At 40.5% G+C, this 22,159-nt stretch overlaps 1 protein-coding gene and 1 pseudogene across 5 annotated transcripts in view; both read right to left on the reverse strand.

Moving 5' to 3' along the window:
- Nucleotides 1-280: 280 nt before the first annotated feature.
- On the reverse strand, nucleotides 281-926 carry LOC124869126 (annotated as a pseudogene).
- Nucleotides 927-3,737: 2,811 nt separating this feature from the next.
- LOC124868162 (RNA binding protein fox-1 homolog 2-like) overlaps nucleotides 3,738-22,159 on the reverse strand; it is a 71,674-nt gene continuing 53,252 nt past the window's right edge. For 2 of the 5 annotated variants that reach the window (XM_047365022.1, XM_047365025.1), the window contains 6 exons: nucleotides 21,202-21,258; nucleotides 18,234-18,384; nucleotides 17,571-17,616; nucleotides 13,910-13,998; nucleotides 9,623-9,695; nucleotides 3,738-6,582 (listed from right to left, as the gene is read on the reverse strand). In XM_047365022.1, the coding sequence (XP_047220978.1) occupies nucleotides 6,538-6,582; nucleotides 9,623-9,695; nucleotides 13,910-13,998; nucleotides 17,571-17,616; nucleotides 18,234-18,384; nucleotides 21,202-21,258 (461 nt within the window). In that variant the 3' untranslated portion in view covers nucleotides 3,738-6,537. Of the gene's footprint in view, nucleotides 6,583-9,622; nucleotides 9,696-13,909; nucleotides 13,999-17,066; nucleotides 17,104-17,570; nucleotides 17,617-18,233; nucleotides 18,385-21,201; nucleotides 21,259-22,159 lie in introns of those variants that run through there. The other 3 variants (XM_047365023.1, XR_007038256.1, XR_007038257.1) reach the window with 3 other exon arrangements.

Genomic DNA, 22,159 nt, shown 5'->3' on the forward strand with positions numbered 1-22,159 from the left:
GTTATATAAATGGAGTCCATTTACTATTTAGTAATAGTGTTACAATATTAATGTTTTAGCTGTAATAATTTTAGAATGGAGTTTTATCCCAAGTTCCATAATAAGCATGAATTTTATTGTCTATAATCAATAAACATTTAATTAGACATTACATTGAGGTAATCTTTTTTATCTTCTAGTTTCTGCTGTAAAAAATAATATAAGTGTATGCTTCAGTAACTTTGGTAACTTTGGTAATGCATTAAAAAGTTGAAAACCTGACCCAGTATGCCACCTCAAACCCATGAACCAACCCGGGACTGAATCAGTCCATAAGGACTAAGGACTAGGTTAGTGGAATAACCCAGATTGAGTTGTTCTAAACCTACCCATTTACAGTCCCAAAAGAAACATTTCAATGTTCTTTCACCATCATTCAAAACCATCATATCCATGAGTAGGCATGAGCTGGTTGGAGATCCTGATAGTATGCGAAGCTTGAGCAAAAAAAAAACGGTTAAAAAGTTCATGATTTTAAATCAAAATGTGAAACTAGAACAGTTATTGACAAAACTAGACTGGGTCAGGAAAATGACTGCAGAGAGCTGTGATTAGGGTTGTTTGACAAGTCACATGGCTGTACAGTTGATTGAAGAACAAAGAGGTGGTTATGGTTGTCCTCAGCAGCCCATTCCGATGGCCATGAAGGTCCCCCGCTTTGCATCATGGTTTTCCCAACTCCTCCCATCAGCTCCTTGCCCCGCATGCTGATCCTGAGACAGGAGAACGTACCAAGTATGGCACCTGCATCCATTCGTACTGCAAACCGCATCATGAAGCCCATCTTGACCCGGTGAAAGCAGCTTGGCTGGGTCTGGCCGTATGGACCTACAGCTACCGGCATCTTCACTTAATTCCCTCCACTGGAGAGAAAAAGCAGCAACTGTTGCTGCAGTTGATAGCAACAGCAATAGTGCTACCAACTGGACGGTGGAGCAGTTTGGAGCACTGTTGCCTTGCAGCAAGAAGGTCCTGGGTTCGACTCCCAGCTGGGGGTCTTTCTGCATGGAATTTGCATGTTCTCCCCATGCATGCATGGGTTCTCTCCGTGTACTCCAGCTTCCTCCCACAGTCCAAAAACATGACTGTTAGGTTAATTGGGCTCTCTAAATTGCCCTTAGGTGTGAATGAGTGTGTGCATGGTTGTTCATCCTTTGGGTCTGTGTTGCCCTGAGATGGACTGGCAACCTGTCCAGGGTGTGCCCTGCCTCCCACCCATTGATTGGTGGAGATAGGCAACAGCTTCCCTGCTGCCCACTATGGAAGAAGTGGTAGAAAATGACTGACCGATGTAAAACTATAAATATTTAGCATTTTATAAAAAATGAATGCCAAAATTAGATTAAAATATCATAGTTCTAATATTTAAATTTTGATGCAAAGCTCTGCATGAGGACAGTGTAAGAACACATGAAATAGCTACTTTGAAGATGCAATGTTGAAATCTTAATTCAGTTTCAAGTTCTGCACCAACATAAATAATTAGTTGGGGTCATCGTACGAGTCTACACTAGACTTTGTTTTACACTCCAACTCTGAACTCTGAATTGTTAATGCCTTGTAAATCAGAAGTGTGAAATGTGCATCAGTGGGTGGAAATGGGCACATTTCCTTCATTTTTAGATTGTGTACGGAATCCCATTTCTACCACTTGAAAGGAAAAATTGTCATTATGATTTTTAAAGCCATGACTTGATTTTTTTTTTTTTTTACATATGCAACACAATCAACATGTCTGGATAAAATTCCTTTATCATATTTGTGATGGTTTTCTACAGTTAAAAATGTTTCAACTTCCTTTAAAGATAGGTCACTACCTTTTCTGCAGTTTCTAGTTTTGCAGGAGTTGTGGCAACACAAAAAAGATGGTTACCATACTGGCAATGTTTGACAATATACTAACCTTACTCAAGCAGAAACATTTTATCCCTTCCAACTTATATTTTATAACCATGTATTAAAACCAAGGCAAATCAAGTTTTCTTCGTAGCAGTCAAGTATTTTTCTGAATAATGGAAATAAAGGGTCTGCTCCAATCTCAAGTATAATATAATTTGTATAGTATTCCCTAAATCCTTTGTATTACTCCCAGTTTCAATATATTTGGGCTCTTATCCCCATCTGAATTAGACCCCTGATAAAAGTTATTCTGAGCAGCCTCCTACAGAAAAACATACAGGTCCTTCTCAAAATATTAGCATATTGAAATAAAGTTCATTATTTTCCATAATGTCATGATGAAAATTTAACATTCATATATTTTAGATTCATTGCACACTAACTGAAATATTTCAGGTCTTTTATTGTCTTAATACGGATGATTTTGGCATACAGCTCATGAAAACCCAAAATTCCTATCTCACAAAATTAGCATATTTCATCCGACCAATAAAAGAAAAGTGTTTTTAATACAAAAAACGTCAACCTTCAAATAATCATGTACAGTTATGCACTCAATACTTGATCAGGAATCCTTTTGCAGAAATGACTGCTTCAATGCGGCGTGGCATGGAGGCAATCAGCCTGTGGCACTGCTGAGGTCTTATGGAGGCCCAGGATGCTTCGATAGCGGCGTTTAGCTCATCCAGAGTGTTGGGTCTTGAGTCTCTCAACGTTCTCTTCAGAATTTGCTTTCATCCGAAAAAAGTACTTTGGACCACTGAGCAACAGTCCAGTGCTGCTTCTCTGTAGCCCAGGTCAGGCGCTTCTGCCGCTGTTTCTAGTTCAAAAGTGGCTTGACCTGGGGAATGCGGCACCTGTAGCCCATTTCCTGCACACGCCTGTGCACGGAGGCTCTGGATGTTTCTACTCCAGACTCAGTCCACTGCTTCCGCAGGTCCCCCAAGGTCTGGAATCGGCCCTTCTCCACAATCTTCCTCAGGGTCCGGTCACCTCTTTTCGTTGTGCAGCGTTTTCTGCCACACTTTTTCCTTCCCACAGACTTCCCACTGAGGTGCCTTGATACAGCACTCTTGGAACAGACTATTCGTTCAGAAATTTCTTTCTGTGTCTTACCCTCTTGCTTGAGGGTGTCAATAGTGGCCTTCTGGACAGCAGTCAGGTCGGCAGTCTTACCCATGATTGGGGTTTTGAGTGATGAACCAGGCTGGGAGTTTTAAAGGCCTCAGGAATCTTTTGCAGGTGTTTAGAGTTAACTCGTTGATTCAGATGATTAGGTTCATAGCTCGTTTAGAGACCCTTTTAATGATATGCTAATTTTGTGAGATAGGAATTTTGGGTTTTCATGAGCTGTATGCCAAAATCATCCGTATTAAGACAATAAAAGACCTGAAATATTTCAGTTAGTGTGCAATAAATCTAAAATATATGAATGTTAAATTTTCATCATTACATTATGGAAAATAATGAACTTTATCACAATATGCTAATATTTTGAGAAGGACCAGTATATTGCAACTTTTTCTTAGACTATAGAAAATTACTCGGAATTCCTGGTTCTCAAAGATTTTACAACGAGCCCCAATGTCGGCCCAAATGTCCTGGGATAGACGGCGCCATTTCTGGCCTCATAGAGTTGGTTACGAGACGACCAAAAGAGCAAAAGTACAAAACAGAGAAGGAGCAAATAGACCAGCACTTGAATTAGTTAGTATTGAACCTAATTCTTGAGGTTGTCCGATTAAATTTTTACTTCTTTAGTTGGTTATGACAGAAGCAAAACAAACGGGAGGCTCAACCACAACAAAACATTTTATATAAAACATTTTTATATGGACATTCAATAACAAAAAGGGAGAAAAACCAATGGCAGTCAAAGGTATACAGACAAGACAAAGGGACTGTTCATTGAGAAACCATAACAACTATGAAGAAGGACGACAGTTTTCTATAATACAGGGTAAAGAAAGCTATGACAGGAAAATGAAGCTGCCATATCCGATGTTTTTCAGCAGCCATTTTGTTTGTAAGCCGGTGTTTTTTTTTGTTTGTTTTTTTGCCAACAACGTTGTGCTCTTTGTCGTCAGCTAGATCCGAGCCCCTAGCTGCCCGTCAGGAAGTTGGTGGTGATGGAGGGTGCTGCAGGACTCGAATATGAAAACTCACGAGATTCATGCAAAACGTTTTTTTTTCCCTTTTTTTTTTTTTTTTAACATGACAACTATCACTCATGCTGGTTTGTCCATGCCATTAGTGGCTCCAAAAGACAATCTTCGTGTATTTTTTTTTCTAGCACTTTTCCAAGTTGGGAACCAGAACATGCTGGGAACTTAACATCTCTGGCTGGCGCCTTTTTTTTTTTATTTAATCTAGAGCACATTCTAAATTAAATACCAAACCAGAGGGAAGAAGTAGAAATGTTATATAATAAAAAAACAAAAACTAAACATGTGACTGTCCAACACGTTTTTTTCTCAAGAGTTATAAAAGTGAGAGGGAAAAAAACCAAACAAAAAGAAAAAACCTACCAAAAAAGAAAAAAAGCAGTTAAGAAACGATCCTTTTGTACACAACGTAGATGATTCAACGAGCCAGAACAGCAACCTGTATAAGCTTGAGTAAAAACACTTTCAGCCATTCAAACTGACAATCCACTGAAATGATAAGGAGTCTTCATTCAAAGGAAGCAAAATACTAATGTAATAGAAAAAAAAAGAAAACTGATTTAATGAAAGCGCCACAGACCTATTCTCATTCACCCCAATGGCGTATGGACACGGAACGGAAAACAAAAATGAGCACTTTTTGTATTTGTGAAATATGATTACATGTCATAACAAATCCTATGACCAATTAAAAAAATAAAAAGACAAATAATAAACACTTTGGTGACGTTACCTGCATACCTTTAAATTACTCTACTGATGTATGCTCTCAGCTCAATAATTTTAATCCGAACCAAAAAGTTGAAATTTGCACCTTACTAGAGAAGTAACACCACACGTTTATATATATATATATATAAAAAAAAAACACAAAAAAAAAAAAAAACAAAAAACAAAGGCAGAGAATGAAAACAACGTAAATAAAGACAGCTATAATAGCATGATAATATTACAGGTAATATATTTTTATATATATATTGATAGGGCAGAAAAATGTGCTTTCTACAAATCTTTGGAACAAAAAAAAAAAAAAAAAAAGCCAAAAGAAAAGCCACATTTTGGAAATATAGGGTACAATAGTATAGAAATATGCACAATAGTAATGTGTTTTGCATTTAAATATTTACTATCAACTCACCAACGGAATCTCTGTCTTGCTCAGTAATTGCTGTTGGCAGCATCTTAAAACGCAATTACCAACTAAAGTATGTTTCAGGAAGACTCATCCATTGCTGGACTCTATAAAAGATGAAGAATGAGGGGGAAAGTCTAATTCATAGAGCTCTACATGAAACAGACCACCAGAAACCTGAACAACCCCTGGGGCTGCAAGATGATCTCCAACTGGATGTAAACTTAACAAGAAAATGTTTACAGTGTAGTGTTGCACTTTTTGCAGTGTTCTGTGATGGCCACACACAGATGATGTTTTGAAATTCTGTGCATGACCGAGAAGATGTGAGATATAGTTGGTATATTACTGAAGAGTGGAGTGTTTTTAATATAGATGCATTTTTTTTATGCCCCCCACCCCCCAAGGTTTCATTGATGAACCTCCACCACAGTGGTGCAGCTGTCTCAAACAAAATAATGGTTTTATATTAAGAAGAATGAGAATAATTACAATAGCAATAATAGTAATAATAAATTTGGTACTTTGTTTCTCTAAACTAATTTCTTTGCATATCATAACAATTTTTTTAAGTTTAAAGGTTTACCATTTCCACATACAAAGAGAAACTTGAGGTAAGGAACAGCTCTAATAAACCCTCCCTCCTTCAGCTTTCCATCATTTCTCCAAGATGCTGGGTTCAGTCTTCCTCATAGCAGAACGCAGCACGAATGGAACGCATCCATTTACCATCTGCCGACATTGAGGACGGACTCTAAAATCCACCAGTGGGTGCTTTTATCATTTCATCTTTCTGGTTCAAAAATCTTCTTCTGGTGCTCTCTTTGAAGGCACCTTACTCCTCTCTCAAGACTGCTTCCCTCTCATTTTCCACAGACTGTGTGCAGGCCAGCCGGCGCTCGGCTCCTTCTAAGGCAGCTGCTCAAATGTCCATTATCCACATACAGCCTTTGGAAGAACGCCTGTGCTTCGTTCCAGAAATCTTGTGCTGCTGAGTGCCGAGGGGATAACAGGGGGAGACTATAATACAGCCGTGCAATTGAGAAGGTGGCCGTTTTTCAGTCAATTTATTTATTTTTTTCATGTAAAGGCGAACCTTCAGTCTTTAATACAGCATTCCTCTATTTTTGTAGAAGCTTAGATAAGAAAAAGATGGACTGCTCTGGGGTGGGATCTAAAATAGCTTTGCTGTGGTCAACTCCACACTTTAAAACAGGACGCAGTCCACCTCCAGGACAACAGAGGGAGCTCTTTCGGAATAATTCAATGGGAGAGGGGAGATCCTGGGACATGTAGTGTCTTTTAATAAGGGGCAAATCTACTGTAGCCTCCCCTGTAGAGCGTAGCCTGTAGACAAATAGAAACAAATATTTAGATTTGCTTTTTTTTTCAGGAAGTACCTCGTAACATAATATAATTGATAATAAATCACAAACAAATGTTTTCCTCAGACCTGTTTACTTTTCTCTGTGATGAATTTAGCAGTGAAATATCTACAAAACCAACGGCTTAACATAGTGTAACAACAATTTTCTTTCCCAAAAATTACATTATCTTACATTATAGTTAAGAGCCAGAAAATGTTCAAATCTGGAAAGCAAAACAAGTAATTTTCAATCAATTTCAACAGTTTATTCAATGAAGAAAAGGAGCTTTTAAACATTCCACACAGGATCTTGGTTCCAAGGTAAGGAAGCACCTTGAAACCACCGCTAGGAGATGAAGACGCAACACATTTCATGCTACGGTGATAACGGAGATCGTAAACAGTGAGTCAGCAGCCAGAACATCAAGGCCACCTTTGGTGTCAGTTGTGTTGAAACATGAAGTTTATCAGGTAAAACGATATACATTTTTACAATGTGTTTACTTTTCTGTCCCCCCTGTCAGCACAGAACGTCTGCAGATCCTTTTTTTTCTTTAAAAGAAATCAATAATCACCTCCTACAAGCGTTCCTCCTACACATCTACCCAGAGTAGCTGCAGCAACAAAACGTTTTTGCTATTTGAACCTCTCCCATTGACATGTGAAGTATTAGCTTAAATTACACGGAACTGGAGATGATCTTCCAGAGTTTCAGTGGTGGTGTCCTCAAAATAACATTTTGACAGCAACTTTTAAGCCCAATATTATTCACACACCTGGCTAATTTAGATGTAAAATTATTTCCATTTAGTCATCAGTCAGTCATTTTCTACCGCTTCTTCCATAGTGGGTCGCGGGGAAGCTGGTGCCTATCTCCAGCAGTCTATGGGCAAGAGGCAGGGTACACCCTGGACAGGTCGCCAGTCCATCGCAGGGCAACACACAGACAACCATACACACACTCATTCATACACCTAAGGGAAATTTAGAGAGACCAATTAACCTAACAGGCATGTCTTTGGATTGTGGGAGGAAGCCGGAGTACCCGGTGAGAACCCACGCATGCACGGGGAGAACATGCAAACTCCATGCAGAAAGACCCCAGGCTGGGAATCGAACCCAGGACCTTCTTGCTGCAAGGCAACAGTGCTACCAACTGCGCCACCGTGCAGCCCAATTTCCATTTAGCCAGGTACTTATTTCTGATACAAAATGAGAAAACCAATCCGTCAAAAGATAATAAAGCAACATAAAAGGAGCTTCAATTCTGCTATAGCATGTCAAAGACAATTATACCCTTTGTAATAATAAATGGAAAAATCTTATTTGGCATTAAACCAATCAAACCCTTCTCATAATGGCTGAACAGCTGTTTTCATGTTTCCACTGGTAATTTGATGATTCATCTTTGCTGATAAGTTTTTGAGTCTCCAACAGATTGAAGATTGAAGTTTAATTCTGACTGAGCCACTCCAAAAACATTTTTCTTCCAGTAAAAAGAAACACGGTAAGACAACCTTAAATCTAAATTTGTCAGTGATATTAATCATTTTGAGCTTACACTACTTATACATTTCTTTGGTGCAACTGACTGCTCAAACAGAAGAACACAAAATGATTGTTTATGTCAAAGTGAGACTTGTGGCTACTTGTACTCACTAGTGCTAGGTTTCACCCAACCATGGGCCAACTCGCTAATACAAAGAGTTCTGGTGACACAATTATGCAGATGTGCTATGCCAACGTGCAACAGAGGGTAAAGATGCTGGTCAGAACTGCAGCAGATATCTCCCTGAATGATGCAAGAATTGTAGTTTTTGTTGTCTTTCTTTTTTATTTTGACTTAATTTTTTCCAGCACTGTGGCAAAAAACTAGCAGACTGGGATTACCACAGATGGCTTTTAAATCCCTGGATAGGGTCCTGGAATGTATAAACTTTGTTCCTGGGTTTGTCAAATGTCTTGTGCAGTGTCCAGGTTAACAACTAATAACAATACAATCCTATAATGCATTTCTGTCTTTAAAGACTGAAGATCAGGTGCTTTAACAGAGTTGGAACCAACTATTTTTTATGAAAAACCATAGTTGAATGTGGGCTGGAGAGAAAGCTCTCACTTCACAACTCTGTAAACCCACTTCAGAGGGTTTTCCAGATGATTTATTCCTAAATGTTAGATGTCAGCCTCGTTGGCAACTACCTGGTTTATGTATATAAGGGTGTATTCAAACAATACACTCAAGCGAACCCTGGTCCGGACCAAAAAACCGGACCGAGACCCACTTTTTGAGGTGGTATTGGTCCGCTTTCAAATGGACTCTGGTGAGGTTCACTTATGGTCTGAATACGAACTGGCCCTGATTTGAACCAACTACAGAAAGCGTACGTCTCTTTGGACTTAACAAGTCACTGTAGCCGGTAGCAAAGATGTACATTGTACTGAAATCATACCTGATAAGCTGTATGTTGACTAGCAACACTACTGGCATGTTGTGGGACAGGTAACACGGATTCTCTGTCGCCATTCTAAAATTATAAATAGAATGTTGCAAAATCTGTGTTGAATGAGCTGCTCTTGACTCACAATATTATTGCAGCTGTAATAACGGCACAAATATGCAGAACAGAGCTGCTGCACGAAGGATGTCTGCAGTTGTTTTCCTAAATTTCTGGGTCTGTTCTGTTTCCCGCCAGTCATTTCTGTCCAATTGAGCAATGATCGTCACCTGCCTGGCTTTGTTTACAAGTAATAATTCACTTGCAAAAAGTACAATGTGAAAGCAAACCGCACTAAACAAAAAAAAAATAAAAATAAAGTCCACTTTTGGTCTGGACTAAAGGACTTTCCTGGTGTGAAGTCACCCTAAAACACAAACCACAAACAAGGTTTTTTTTTTTTTATTGTAGCAATTTTAAATCAGCAACTCACCAATCAGTGAAAGGCTGAAAATAGCGTTATGGTTCCTTTGTTGATTGCTCCATGAAATCCAAAATGTTTAATGTGGGGTTCACTTAAACTTACCATGGCTCCAACACCATAGGCTGCTGGGGCCAGTGCAGCATGGTAGGGATCTGTCGTGTAAACTCGTCCATAGCTATGGGAAACATTACATGATGTTTTAGAGACAAATAGGAACATATACAGTATATATATATAAATAAAAATAAAAACAAGAACCATGAGAAAAGGGAGTGCTTGTTTTATCTAAACCTCTGTATTAATTTTCAATTTAGTTTCAAGCAGTTTTCCAACTAGAATGTAATTTAGTTTTAGTCACAATTTTGTCTAGTTTTAGTAAATTAAATCTAGCAACATTTGGTGGACTATTAATACTGTAAAAAAGTCGAGTGAAGCATGAAATCATGGAAGAATGCACTTTTTAAAAGCTCTTACATCTTAAGGAAAGTAATTTTCTCAAACTAATACCCCTTTTCCATGGGCTCCATTTTGGCGGGCTTCACTCGGCCCATTTTGTGACCATTTCCTTACTGGCTTTTCTGGCCCAATACTGAGTTTCTTGGTCCCTGCTCGTCAGCAGAAATGTGACCTGAACAGGCTGCTGTTCAACTGATTAAGCTACGAAAAGCTATAGTGCAATTATTAAAATGTTGTAGCAATCCTTGTGGGTGAGACTGACTGAAGTCAGACTTCAGCTTAACTTGCACTATAGCTCCTGCTCAAAGTAGAACCTCTTGAAGGCAATTTTATTATTTCCTGCACAGAACAGTGGAGGTCACTGAGTGGAACTTCAACTCATAATGCAAAATTGACTCCATCTAACTCTGCGTCTCAGGCACCTCTACACACACATAAAAAGACAGGAAAAGCAAAAGGCTAAAACTGAACCTAAAACAGTAACAGGCATTAGGAGCACAGAGCACGACGCGGACGACTGGAAGTGAATGAAAAAGAAGCACTGGTTGAAACATTAGTAGTAATATTTGTAATAGAGGCAATATTTATTGTTTTTCCAACGACCCTTTCCACTAAATGACTAAAATGTGATAGTCTAATTTTTATCTCCATTCAATATTTTTTGTTTTTATTTGTTTATAAAAATGTTGAATATTTTGTCATAGTTTTGGTCCTTTTGATTTTATTGCTGTTTTTTGTCAACAGCGACCAAAGTTGTGACAAGATTTTTGTGAACAAAATTTATATTTACATCTTAATTCTCATTTGGGAACTAATTTAGCTAAACAGTGCAAATAACCTTGTTTAATGACTGCATGTTGATCTCTCAGAGGAAGATCTAAGATGAACAGGTTGGATGAGCAGATCCTAAAATGGTAGTTAGATAGCAGCTATGGTTCTGTGAATTCTTAGATGATTGCCAGTGGCAGTAAACAAAGTGTAAATGTCTTCTTGCGATCAGCGCAGGTCAAGATTTAATGTAAACTCGCGTACGTGACGTATAGCCTACCCGGGTATCACTACATCCGGTCTCCTGGGATGCTTCCGCTGAGACGTTTCCGAGTGACTGGTGTCTTTGGCAATCAACCAGGAATTCATAGAACCATAGTTAAAACTTAACTTCTCTTTTGTTTTTATTCCTTCCTGACTGCCAGTGGAAGTAAACAAAGCGGATGACTTACGCCACAAAGTTGTCAGGAACGGTATACACACCTACACTTAGGAGGTAAAAGCCAAAGGCAGGACATCTGAAGCTGTGGTCACTGCAAAAACAAAGGCTGTTTTCATAGACACCAGATTCAGTTGGCCTCAACCATTGGCTCAAAGGGTGGCACACTCAAGGACCTCAACACTAATGGGAGGTCCCATGAAGCCGCTGGCCTCTGTCGGGGAGGATGCAGCCTCCTTGTCCCTCGGAGAAACTGAATCACCCAGTAGTGCGCCCTTACTGGTTGTTCGTAAATGTGACAATAATTGACGCTGCCTGTCCATCAAAAAAGACATTGGAGGTGAGAATGTCATGTAGGGAAAGAAATGGGGTCAAACCCCTGTCACTGCACCATGCTGCTAAGTGTTGCCAGCAATTAGCATAAGCTCTAAATGTAGAGGGGCAGTGGCATTCTGTGGTGTCTGAAGGTGAGAGAGATCCATACCCATTAGGGCCTGTCCGGCCCCCTTCAGCGGCCATACTCTGAGCCGAAGACAGCCTGGGGATGGATGCCAAACCTTCCAAGTCTATTTGGGACAACAAGGTTTGTCTCACTGGAAGCTGCCACAGGCCAAAGAGCCGTGGGAGCCAGACCTTAATTGCCCACTCTGAGGCCACCAGGAGAACCCTCTGAGCTGACAAGGTCACTCGGTGAAGAGTGGGCAGTATCAGTAGCAAATGCGGAAACGCATATAGCAGGTCGCACAGCCAGGCGTTAGCGAGGGCTTCCATTCCCAGTGGATAGCTTGGCTCTGCCAGGAAGAACCACAAAGGGCAATGCGTCATGCCCCCCAAGACCCCCAGCCAAACCGATCTCAGATCCCCTGTACCAACTGAGGATGTAACCTCTAATCCCCCGGGGAAAGTGTCCGGTTAGACAGGTAGTCTGACATAAAGTTCCTCCTGCCTGGTAGGTCCACCTCCCTCATGGAGACTGAATGGCAGAACTGCAAACTGGGAGACTTTGCCCTGATAGGCAAACCCCAGGTACTTCCTGTATCCTGGATGGATAGAAACATGGAAATACGCATCCTTCAAATTGAAGTGAACCACTATCCTGGACGGATAGCCTGAAGGACATAGCAAGTGCAAAGCATGCAAAAAGACAGAACTTTTACATACACACAGACCAGCTGCTGCTGTAAAAAATTGGCTGCCGCTGGCCAACAGACCTCAGGCTGTTTTGCAGCATTTGCTGGCTTGTGGGAGGGGCAGCGACTCTGCGCCTGCACACCAACAACCCTGTGGGGAGGAGCCTGTTCCACCCTGGGCTGACACCAAGTACCCACCACAGCACGGTTCTGCTGCCCGGACTGTGGTAGAGCGGTACCCTGACACCGATACCAAGGGTCTTGCTGTGGGACCTACAGATCAGATTCCCAGGGTCCTAATGACTGCTGGGCAGCCCCAAACTTCTGAGGCCTGACTGGAGTTTTGTCAGCTTTCCAGAGCCCTCTCAGCCTCAGGCCTGAATGAGCTGCAATGTCTTGGTCTCGGCACAAAAAGCTGTCAAACACCTGGCACTGGATGTCTGGACAAAAGACTTTGTCCTTCAACACCTAATTTGAGGAGAAACCCATCAAGGAAATGCAGTGATCCATGGGGGGCATGTTGTCTGACCCATGAACCTTCCTTCTGCCAAGAAGGGCGCTGCAACCTCGTCTTCTTCTGTTTGGACTGCCGTGACCCCGGTGGTGGGGTGTCCATCTACCTCTCGGGACACACTTGAGGCACCCCCAACAGCGGCAGCTCTCGAGCAAACTAGAGGCCTTCTATTTAATGCAGCCTGTTCTCTCTCACGGAGAGCAGCAAGATGCGGCTATTAATGCATCGGTCAGTGAGAGCCTCTATGGTGAACCAAGCTAAGGCACTTGTGATACATTTCATGGCCATCCTACACTTGCAGAGGAGCCCCAGTGCACACCAACATCCTCGTTTACTAATCCAAATGAGAACTGTTCAACCACAGAGCACAGTCAGAACATGCAGCCACTTATTTAATGTTACCAGCTACCCACTCTTTCCCATGACCCAGAGAAAAAGCACAAGCCAGTGTCATGTAACGCTGGAAGCGGCTGAGCAGTCCACCATCGGATGGTCCAAGTACCACCAATTACAATCAAACAAAGAGGCAGAGGAACAATTGCCAACCCCACGCGTAAAGAGCCACAAAGTGGACTCCGGCTATAAAGTCACTGGCAGGATGGTAAGCTCTCTTAGATCTGCAGAACACCACTAAGAAACAAAAACACAGACTTACAGATCAATAAACCCACAAAGCACACCGAGTAAACACCGAGAAGCTCAAAGAGACCAGATGTAGCCTCCCTTGTGCTATTTATAGTAGTGACACCCAGGTAGTGTACATGTCCCATAGGCAACTTTGTTTAATTTAAATCTCGACCTGTACCAAGAGCAAAGAGACTCTGTCCACTGTGTTTATTGCCACTGGCAGTCAGGAAAAATGCAACAGAAAACATATTTTCCTTTACTGTTGGGTTTTATTGAATCTTTTAGATACATTTCAGAGAAACTATTTAATCCAATGTTTTACAGTGACTTTTAATGTTTAGATTTTAAATGTCATCTCATTACAGTTCTCTAGGTCTTGAAAATGTTGTTTTTCCTTTGAATGTTTGAATAAAAGCATCTTACTTTACCTACAATGTTCTGAACTCTTGACTCACCTGTCACTGTAAGCTGCAGCTGCAGCGGCTGCTGCTGCAGGAGTTGCTACAGCAGCCGGCTGGGCGTAACGATACGCTGCATAGCCGCCCTGTGAGGAGGCGATGAAGAGGAGGGAGATGGATGACAGTAAGTGGGAGGAATGTGGAAGAGGACAAGGGGACAATGTCAGGACAGGTGGGAAGGAACGGAAAAGAAAATGAAACATTTGTTCAATGCTCACTATGTTTTTTCTGCAGAGCGAACCACTAGTAGTGAATCTAAAGGGTTACATTGTGAGAGAAAACTGCTGAGAAGAGCGAAATATTAACAAGCAGACAGTCAGCAAAACTTGCTAATCTGGTGCAATACAGCATTCACAAGAATGTAGCTCCGGCTCTGTGTTTCTCTCTCACTCAATGACCAACGCAGGAAAAATATCCGCAATTGTATGAGACGCTGTTTTTTGTCGGGCTGTTTGCAGCCCTTGACGTGCATCGTCTTCCCCACTGTGTTAGACAGGGAGGGAGAGAGACCCTAAAGCCAATAATGTGCCCAACCGCCGTTCCCTTCCAAAAACCCACGGCCTTAGAAAAGGGAAGGGAGCGGCGAGATGACTGTGCCATTATTTATGTGTGCATGAACAGCTTGTGAACAGAGACCAAAAAATAATAAAACAAAACTACAGGTGGAAGGAGACAGTCAGCCAGTCAGATTAAATATTAGCAAACACGCGCACTCTCATGTGGCTGGCAACCAATCACTGACAGACACGGCATGCTTTCCCAAACTTAGAACATGAATTAGGTCAAAACAAATCCTATGAAAAAAAACAAAAACAACAAACACACACCACTGCATTCTATCCTATAAATCAGTCACGACCAAGTCCCTGCATTCAGGACAACACATTGGCTGCTATGGGGGAAGGCTGAACTAAGTGGGAGCAGAGGAGGATATAAATGAGGTGAAGGAAAGAGAAGATGTAAGGAGTTAGGGAGAACAGTAGACTGAGAAATTGAAGGGAAATTAAAGAAAAGCTAGAGGAAGGATAGAAAAGCTACTTCAGCTAAGTGAAGGAAGAGAAAAAGAAAGAGGTGAGATGGGAGGATGGAAAAAGGTGGGAGGAAACAGGAGGGATTGGAGGGGAGTCAGCCTTGTAAGTACATCTGCATGCTGACACTGATTCAGTTAGCATGCCACAGGTGAAACAGATAGGGAGATTCCTGGAAGGGGTCTGAATTAACTGCATATTGGATGAATATCCGTGTCCTACAGTACATCCTTCTGACTGCCAGTGTACACTCTGTGTACTACAAAACTACTTAAGAACATTTCTTTTTTTCTCAGTATTGCGAAATCTCTTTTTTTGAGCTTCGAATGCACAATTTTACTAAATAGTGCACACTGAGTTATCATTTATTTCTTTAAATATATATGATACTCTGACTCACTGGCACTGGACCAAACACATAAGTGTTGGACACATTAACAGGTGAAATAACCTCCTCTGGATCGGCTCTTCTCTCATAATTTCCACTCCACAATTAACACATTGTTTATGCAGTGTACTGTAGTTTTCTATGTGAAATTTGACCTAAAGTTCTGACATTTCCATCTAATCCCACAGAGATATTTTTATGTAAAAAAAGAGAGATTTTAAAAGTAATTTAAGCAAGAGTTAAGACAAATTAGGCCAACATAATGTTTTGGCAAAAATAGCTTTTTTAAAAGATGTAAAACTGTCAACATTGTAAGCAATTTACTTACAATAAAAAGTGCCTTTCAAACGTACCCCTTGAGCTTTTTCAAATGTTGTCACTTTTCAACACCAAACTTCAATGTGTTTTATTGCGATTTACATTATAGTCCAACACAAAGCGAATAATCGTGAAGAAGAAAGATAACGTAACATGGCTTCCAAATGTTTTTACAAATGAAAAAAGCTAAAGGCAAGCATTTGATTTCCGCTTCATTTACTCTATTATTCCTAAATATAACTTACAGGACAGGGAAGGAGACGACTCTGGACCAGCTGCAGAGATCTACAGCTCTGATTGTGCACTTCTTTATTGAAGAGTGGCAAAAGAAAGCCACTTTTGAAAAAGGCCATGAGAAGTCTCATTTACAGTTTGTTACAAGCCGTTAGGAGGACACTGCAATCATTTGGTAGACTGTGCTGTGGTCAGATGAGAACATAATTCAACTTTTTTGCCTAGATGCAAAACACTGTGTGGTGGAAAACTAACACTGTATCATACAGAATACATTGCCCCCACAATAAAAACATGGTGGTGGGAGCATCATGCTGTCGGGATATTCTTCTTAAACCAGCGACAAAAACATTTAGCTGGAGTTAAATACAGGGTATCTGGAAGAAAAACCTGTTAAAAGCCTTCCAGAACAACATTAACCCTAAAAATACAGCCTGATCTACAATGGTAAAGTTTAGATAAAGGGACATTCATGTGTTACAATGGCCTAGTCAAAGTTAAGAATCTTTGGCAAGAGTTGGAATTTATGTTTAAAGATTCTCTCCATCCAGCATAACTGAGCTTGAGCTATTTTGCAAAGAAAGATTTCCAAAAAACTTTAGTCTCTTACTTTGTGAAGAAACTTACTCAAAAAGGCCTGCAGTTGCAAATGCAGTGAAAGGCGGTTGTACAAAGTATTGACTCTTCATACATTTTAGATTAGTAATTCTAAATAGAGTTAAAAACCAAAGATTATTGTCCATTCACTTCACACCCCATTGGGGGTCAAGGTGACCTTGGTCACGGACAAACTCAGGTCTTGTTGCACAAAACCTAATACGCATGGAAGTTTGTAGTTGTAATATGACTAAAGGTTAAAAAAGGGTATGAATACTTTTGCAAAGCACTGTAAATAGGTATCTTAAAATGTATCAGTCCATTACTTCAACAGTGGCCCTGCTATCTGGATTTCAATTCATAAATTATTTATCCCCATCACCTGGAGGAACGTTCTATTGTTTGGGAATTTTAGCCCAATTCTTTTCTCCCCCTTCCGTACCTCCACCCATGTCAGAATCCAGTGAGTTAGTAGAAGAAGACAGAGAAGGCAATTCAATCTCAGATGGTCAATAATGTCTAGCAGCACGCAGTCATTGGAGACGAGGAGGATGCACACTGGCTGTCACACAGAGTGTGTAAACCCTACCTGGGGCAATCTGCCACTAATGTCCTGAAACACTAGTCTACAGAGAGAACAGAAACAGCTATTGTCAACCTGGTCTCTCACACACACACACACACACACACACACACACACACACACACAAAGAAACAAAAAAAGCCACACACTCATGATCACATTGGTACAAACTTACTCCACAAATGCACAGAAACAAACCCCAGAAGAGTTTACTTGTGAATGGGCCTGATTTGCTGCACTGAGGAGGAATACTACATATCACCAAATGTATTATTAAGTACTTAAGTGCTTTTAGAAAATAACTAAAAAATAAACTTGATGTGAAACAGATTTACAGTTTCAGATTTAGGCGTAATGGCATAACATGTGATGCAGTGACTAATTAAAACTGTCAAAAGTACACGCCTCTATGGGTTTGATCCGCACTGTTTCACACTTGAAAACCCACAGGCAAGCGAAGGAAAATGTAAGTGACGAGTGAAGCAGTGGAGGAGAGGCAGGCATACTTACATAGAGGTCAGCTGCACTGTAAAAACCATCCTGATAGGCCATCACACTGAGAGGGAGACAGACGACAGCAGGAGAAAGGACGGGAAGGTAGAAAGAATACGGGAGTAGTGTTTGGAAAACCAAACCAAAATAAAACAAAAGAAGGAAATAATGGAGTGAAGCGCCACCGTGTGGACAGAGCAGAAAACAACAAACAGAGGAGGTGATGGGGAGGTGAGAAAATGGTGCCAAAGAAATTGTGAGAGAGAGAAGAGAAAAGAAGGGTGAGATTATTACACACCGTGCAACATGCAAGACTAAATACCACCTCTTTGTATACAGATGCACCGACTTCAAAGTGTTACTACTGCTACTCCAGTCGGTGAGACTGATTTACCAAAAAATCCTCAATTTGATTTTATTTTAAACTGCAGTCACATTGCATGATTAAAGGTACAAGGAAATGGTATTTTAGCTCCGCAAACTATCAAAGTCATTATCTTAAATAAAAATGTTACAAACACACAACATGCATAATTTGAATCACTATCCAAATAAGTGAAGCCACGCTTTCAAAGAAGATTAACAGTATTATGACCGTTTGTCATCACTAATATAAAAAAAACTGGGATTTATGTGCGTGTATATATATTTATATATATATATATATATATATATATTTACCCTGGGTACGCCGGGATTGCAGGTTGTGGAACAGCGGCTCTGACTGTGCTGTAGACGGGCCGAGCTCGCCCTCGCAGATGAGCTCCCCGAAAGGTTGCAGCAGTGGAGGCGGCAGCCGCTGCTGCTGCTGCCGGGTACGGGAACCCTGGAACTGATGAGAGAGGGGGTTGTTAAAGAAACCCCGCAGCTTTTATTTTCTTAACAACAACAATAGTGCAGTTTTGACAATATACAGGTCCTTCTCAAAATATTAGCATATTGTGATAAAGTTCATTATTTTCCATAATGTCATGATGAAAATTTAACATTCATATATTTTAGATTCATTGCACACTAACTGAAATATTTCAGGTCTTTTATTGTCTTAATACGGATGATTTTGGCATACAGCTCATGAAAACCCAAAATTCCTATCTCACAAAATTAGCATATCATTAAAAGGGTCTCAAAACGAGCTATGAACCTAATCATCTGAATCAACAAGTTAACTCTAAACACCTGCAAAAGATTCCTGAGGCCTTTAAAACTCCCAGCCTGGTTCATCACTCAAAACCCCAATTATGGGTAAGACTGCTGACCTGACTGCTGTCCAGAAGGCCACTATTGACACCCTCAAGCAAGAGGGTAAGACACAGAAATAAATTTCTGAACGAATAGGCTGTTCCCAGAGTGCTGTATCAAGGCACCTCAGTGGGAAGTCTGTGGGAAGGAAAAAGTGTGGCAGAAAACGCTGCACAACGAGAAGAGGTGACCGGACCCTGAGGAAGATTGTGGAGAAGGGCCGTTTCCAGACCTTGGGGGACCTGCGGAAGCAGTGGACTGAGTCTGGAGTAGAAACATCCAGAGCCACCGTGCACAGGCGTGTGCAGGAAATGGGCTACAGGTGCCGCATTCCCCAGGTCAAGCCACTTTTGAACCAGAAACAGCAGCAGAAGCGCCTGACCTGGGCTACAGAGAAGCAGCACTGGACTGTTGCTCAGTGGTCCAAAGTACTTTTTTCGGATGAAAGCAAATTCTGCATGTCATTCGGAAATCAAGGTGCCAGAGTCTGGAGGAAGACTGGGGAGAAGGAAATGCCAAAATGCCAGAAATCCAGTGTCAAGTACCCACAGTCAGTGATGGTCTGGGGTGCCATGTCAGCTGCTGGTGTTGGTCCACTGTGTTTTATCAAGGGCAGGGTCAATGCAGCTAGCTATCAGGAGATTTTGGAGCACTTCATGCTTCCATCTGCTGAAAAGCTTTATGGAGATGAAGATTTCATTTTTCAGCACGACCTGGCACCTGCTCACAGTGCCAAAACCACTGGTAAATGGTTTACTGACCATGGTATCACTGTGCTCAATTGGCCTGCCAACTCTCCTGACCTGAACCCCATAGAGAATCTGTGGGATATTGTGAAGAGAACGTTGAGAGACTCAAGACCCAACACTCTGGATGAGCTAAAGGCCGCTATCGTAGCATCCTGGGCCTCCATAAGACCTCAGCAGTGCCACAGGCTGATTGCCTCCATGCCACGCCGCATTGAAGCAGTCATTTCTGCCAAAGGATTCCCGACCAAGTATTGAGTGCATAACTGTACATGATTATTTGAAGGTCGACGTTTTTTGTATTAAAAACACTTTTCTTTTATTGATCGGATGAAATATGCTAATTTTGTGAGATAGGAATTTTGGGTTTTCATGAGCTGTATGCCAAAATCATCCGTATTAAGACAATAAAAGACCTGAAATATTTCAGTTAGTGTGCAATGAATCTAAAATATATGAATGTTAAATTTTCATCATGACATTATGGAAAATAATGAACTTTATCACAATATGCTAATATTTTGAGAAGGACCTGTAAATACGGAGAAAAGCGTCTTGATCGTGATCCGTTCTTATAGATTTATTTAGTAAAACCACTGTGGTTTGGTGTTTAATCTTACAAAAAAGCTTCATAGTTCAAAGTCAGGTTGGTGATGATAAAGGTACATCTTGTCAAAGTAATAGCCAGACTATGAGAAAATACATTCCTATTGTAGAATTTATAGTATAGTATAGTAGAAAGTAGAATTATTTTAAAACCTGCTGATTTTGCACGTTTGCTCACGGAGAAAATGACATTTTATGGTAGTTTCATTTTAATGTAGTGAGACAATATGAACTAAGAACAGGACACCTTACATAGAAGTAAAAAAAACAATTTTAATGCCATCTGGTGAAATAAATATCTGATCCCAAGAAAAACATCAATTAAAACTTGGTAGAAAAACCTTTCTTGGCAAGTACAATCGAAAGACGTTTTCTTATAGCGGTCACCGGGACTGCAAACATCTCTAAAGGACTTTTGAGCCTTTCCTCTTTGCACAGTCTAACAAAAACCTTCAGGCTTCTTGGCTGCTGCTCAACAGCTCGAAGCTTCAGCTCCTTCCAGAGATTTTCTGAAGGGCTTAAGTCTAAAGAAAGGCTAGGACAAGTCATGACTTTAATGTGGTTGTTCTTTAGACATGCTTCTGTTGCCTTGTAGGTGTGTTTTGGGTCACCATTATTCTAAAATAGCCATACCCTGACCAGAACCCATCCTTGGTATTCTGGTTCAGATAAGAAGGTCCTCATCAAAGATTTTATGGTATATGGCCCCAACATTCAGCTTCTCGATGCAATGAAGTGCTGCTGTACTCTTAACAGAAAAGCAACCACCAAGCATATTGCTACTCCACATTTCTCTTCCTCAAAACAAGGAAGAACAAGTCGATATTAAAGAGGTTGATCTTGGTCTCATTGGAACACAGCACTTTCTCCCAAGCTTTCTCTGAATCATTCAGATAGTCAGTGGGGAACTTAGGCGATGCTTGTGCAAGTGTCCCGTACATTTTTACTGTGACTTTTTACATGTTTCTGTCTGTAAAACTCAGTATCTACTAGAACGGTAACACTGAATGACTGCAACACTCTGGGAACAATAAAGTTAGTCTTTGATATCGTACCTGTATAGAGCTCAGGACTGTACATGGCTCCAACCATAGGACTTAACTTCCAACCAGCTGTAAGAATAAAAAACAACATTGAGGGAACATTCTTACATAAAGATCGATCAAATATAAGGTTTTTTTTATTTTATTTTTTTATTTCTGGTCAGTAACGGCTCAAATTTAAAGTGTAATTTTTGAATCACAAACAAACAGGGATGTCCCGATTTGAACCCAAATATCGGAGCTGACCTCAGTCGAGACATCGTTAATTGATTGCTTTTGGAGTCAGAGACCAAACGCAACCCCCTTTTCATCATTGTTTGTGTATATCTACAGATTTGTTTGGATTAAACCTAATAAATCCACCCTGAGCAGAGATTCATTAAAACCCAGTTTAACATTTAGAATTCGGTCTATTTGAAAAAAGACAAAAAGGGCTTTTCAAAGCTTGCTCCGAGCAGGCTGTTCTTCAGCAAATGGCATGTTTAAAAGTCTCTATACTCCAGTTAATAATTGAACTATTCCATTACTAAATTAGTTGAGGATTATTTCAATAATGGATTAATCATGATTAATAAGAATAATTGTTTCAGCCCTAATTGTCATTAAAATATAAATCAATATAAAAACCATGGCATGCATTGAGTTGGAAATTGTTCTCCTTTAGAACATTAAAGACAAGAATTTTACATACCTATCCGGACCTGGGCAATGGTCAATTAAAATTCCAGACTTTTCAAGACTACGTAAGAACCCTGTCTCTTCACACCACTAATAATTATGATATCAAACATTCACAAGGCTGCTCTTTGCAGTTAGCAACTGTAGTTACACTGACAGCTACTTATGTTAAAGATGAGGGAATAATATGAAGTGGTCCTATTTTCCCTTATGAAGAACTACCCCGTCATATTTAGTAGGGTGGGTGTTATTAGCCCAAAACCTCTCTGTTCAGTAACCTGGAGGATTTATA

Source organism: Girardinichthys multiradiatus, chromosome 5, assembly GCF_021462225.1.
Source record: "Girardinichthys multiradiatus isolate DD_20200921_A chromosome 5, DD_fGirMul_XY1, whole genome shotgun sequence".
Classification (NCBI taxonomy): Eukaryota; Metazoa; Chordata; class Actinopteri; order Cyprinodontiformes; family Goodeidae; genus Girardinichthys; species Girardinichthys multiradiatus.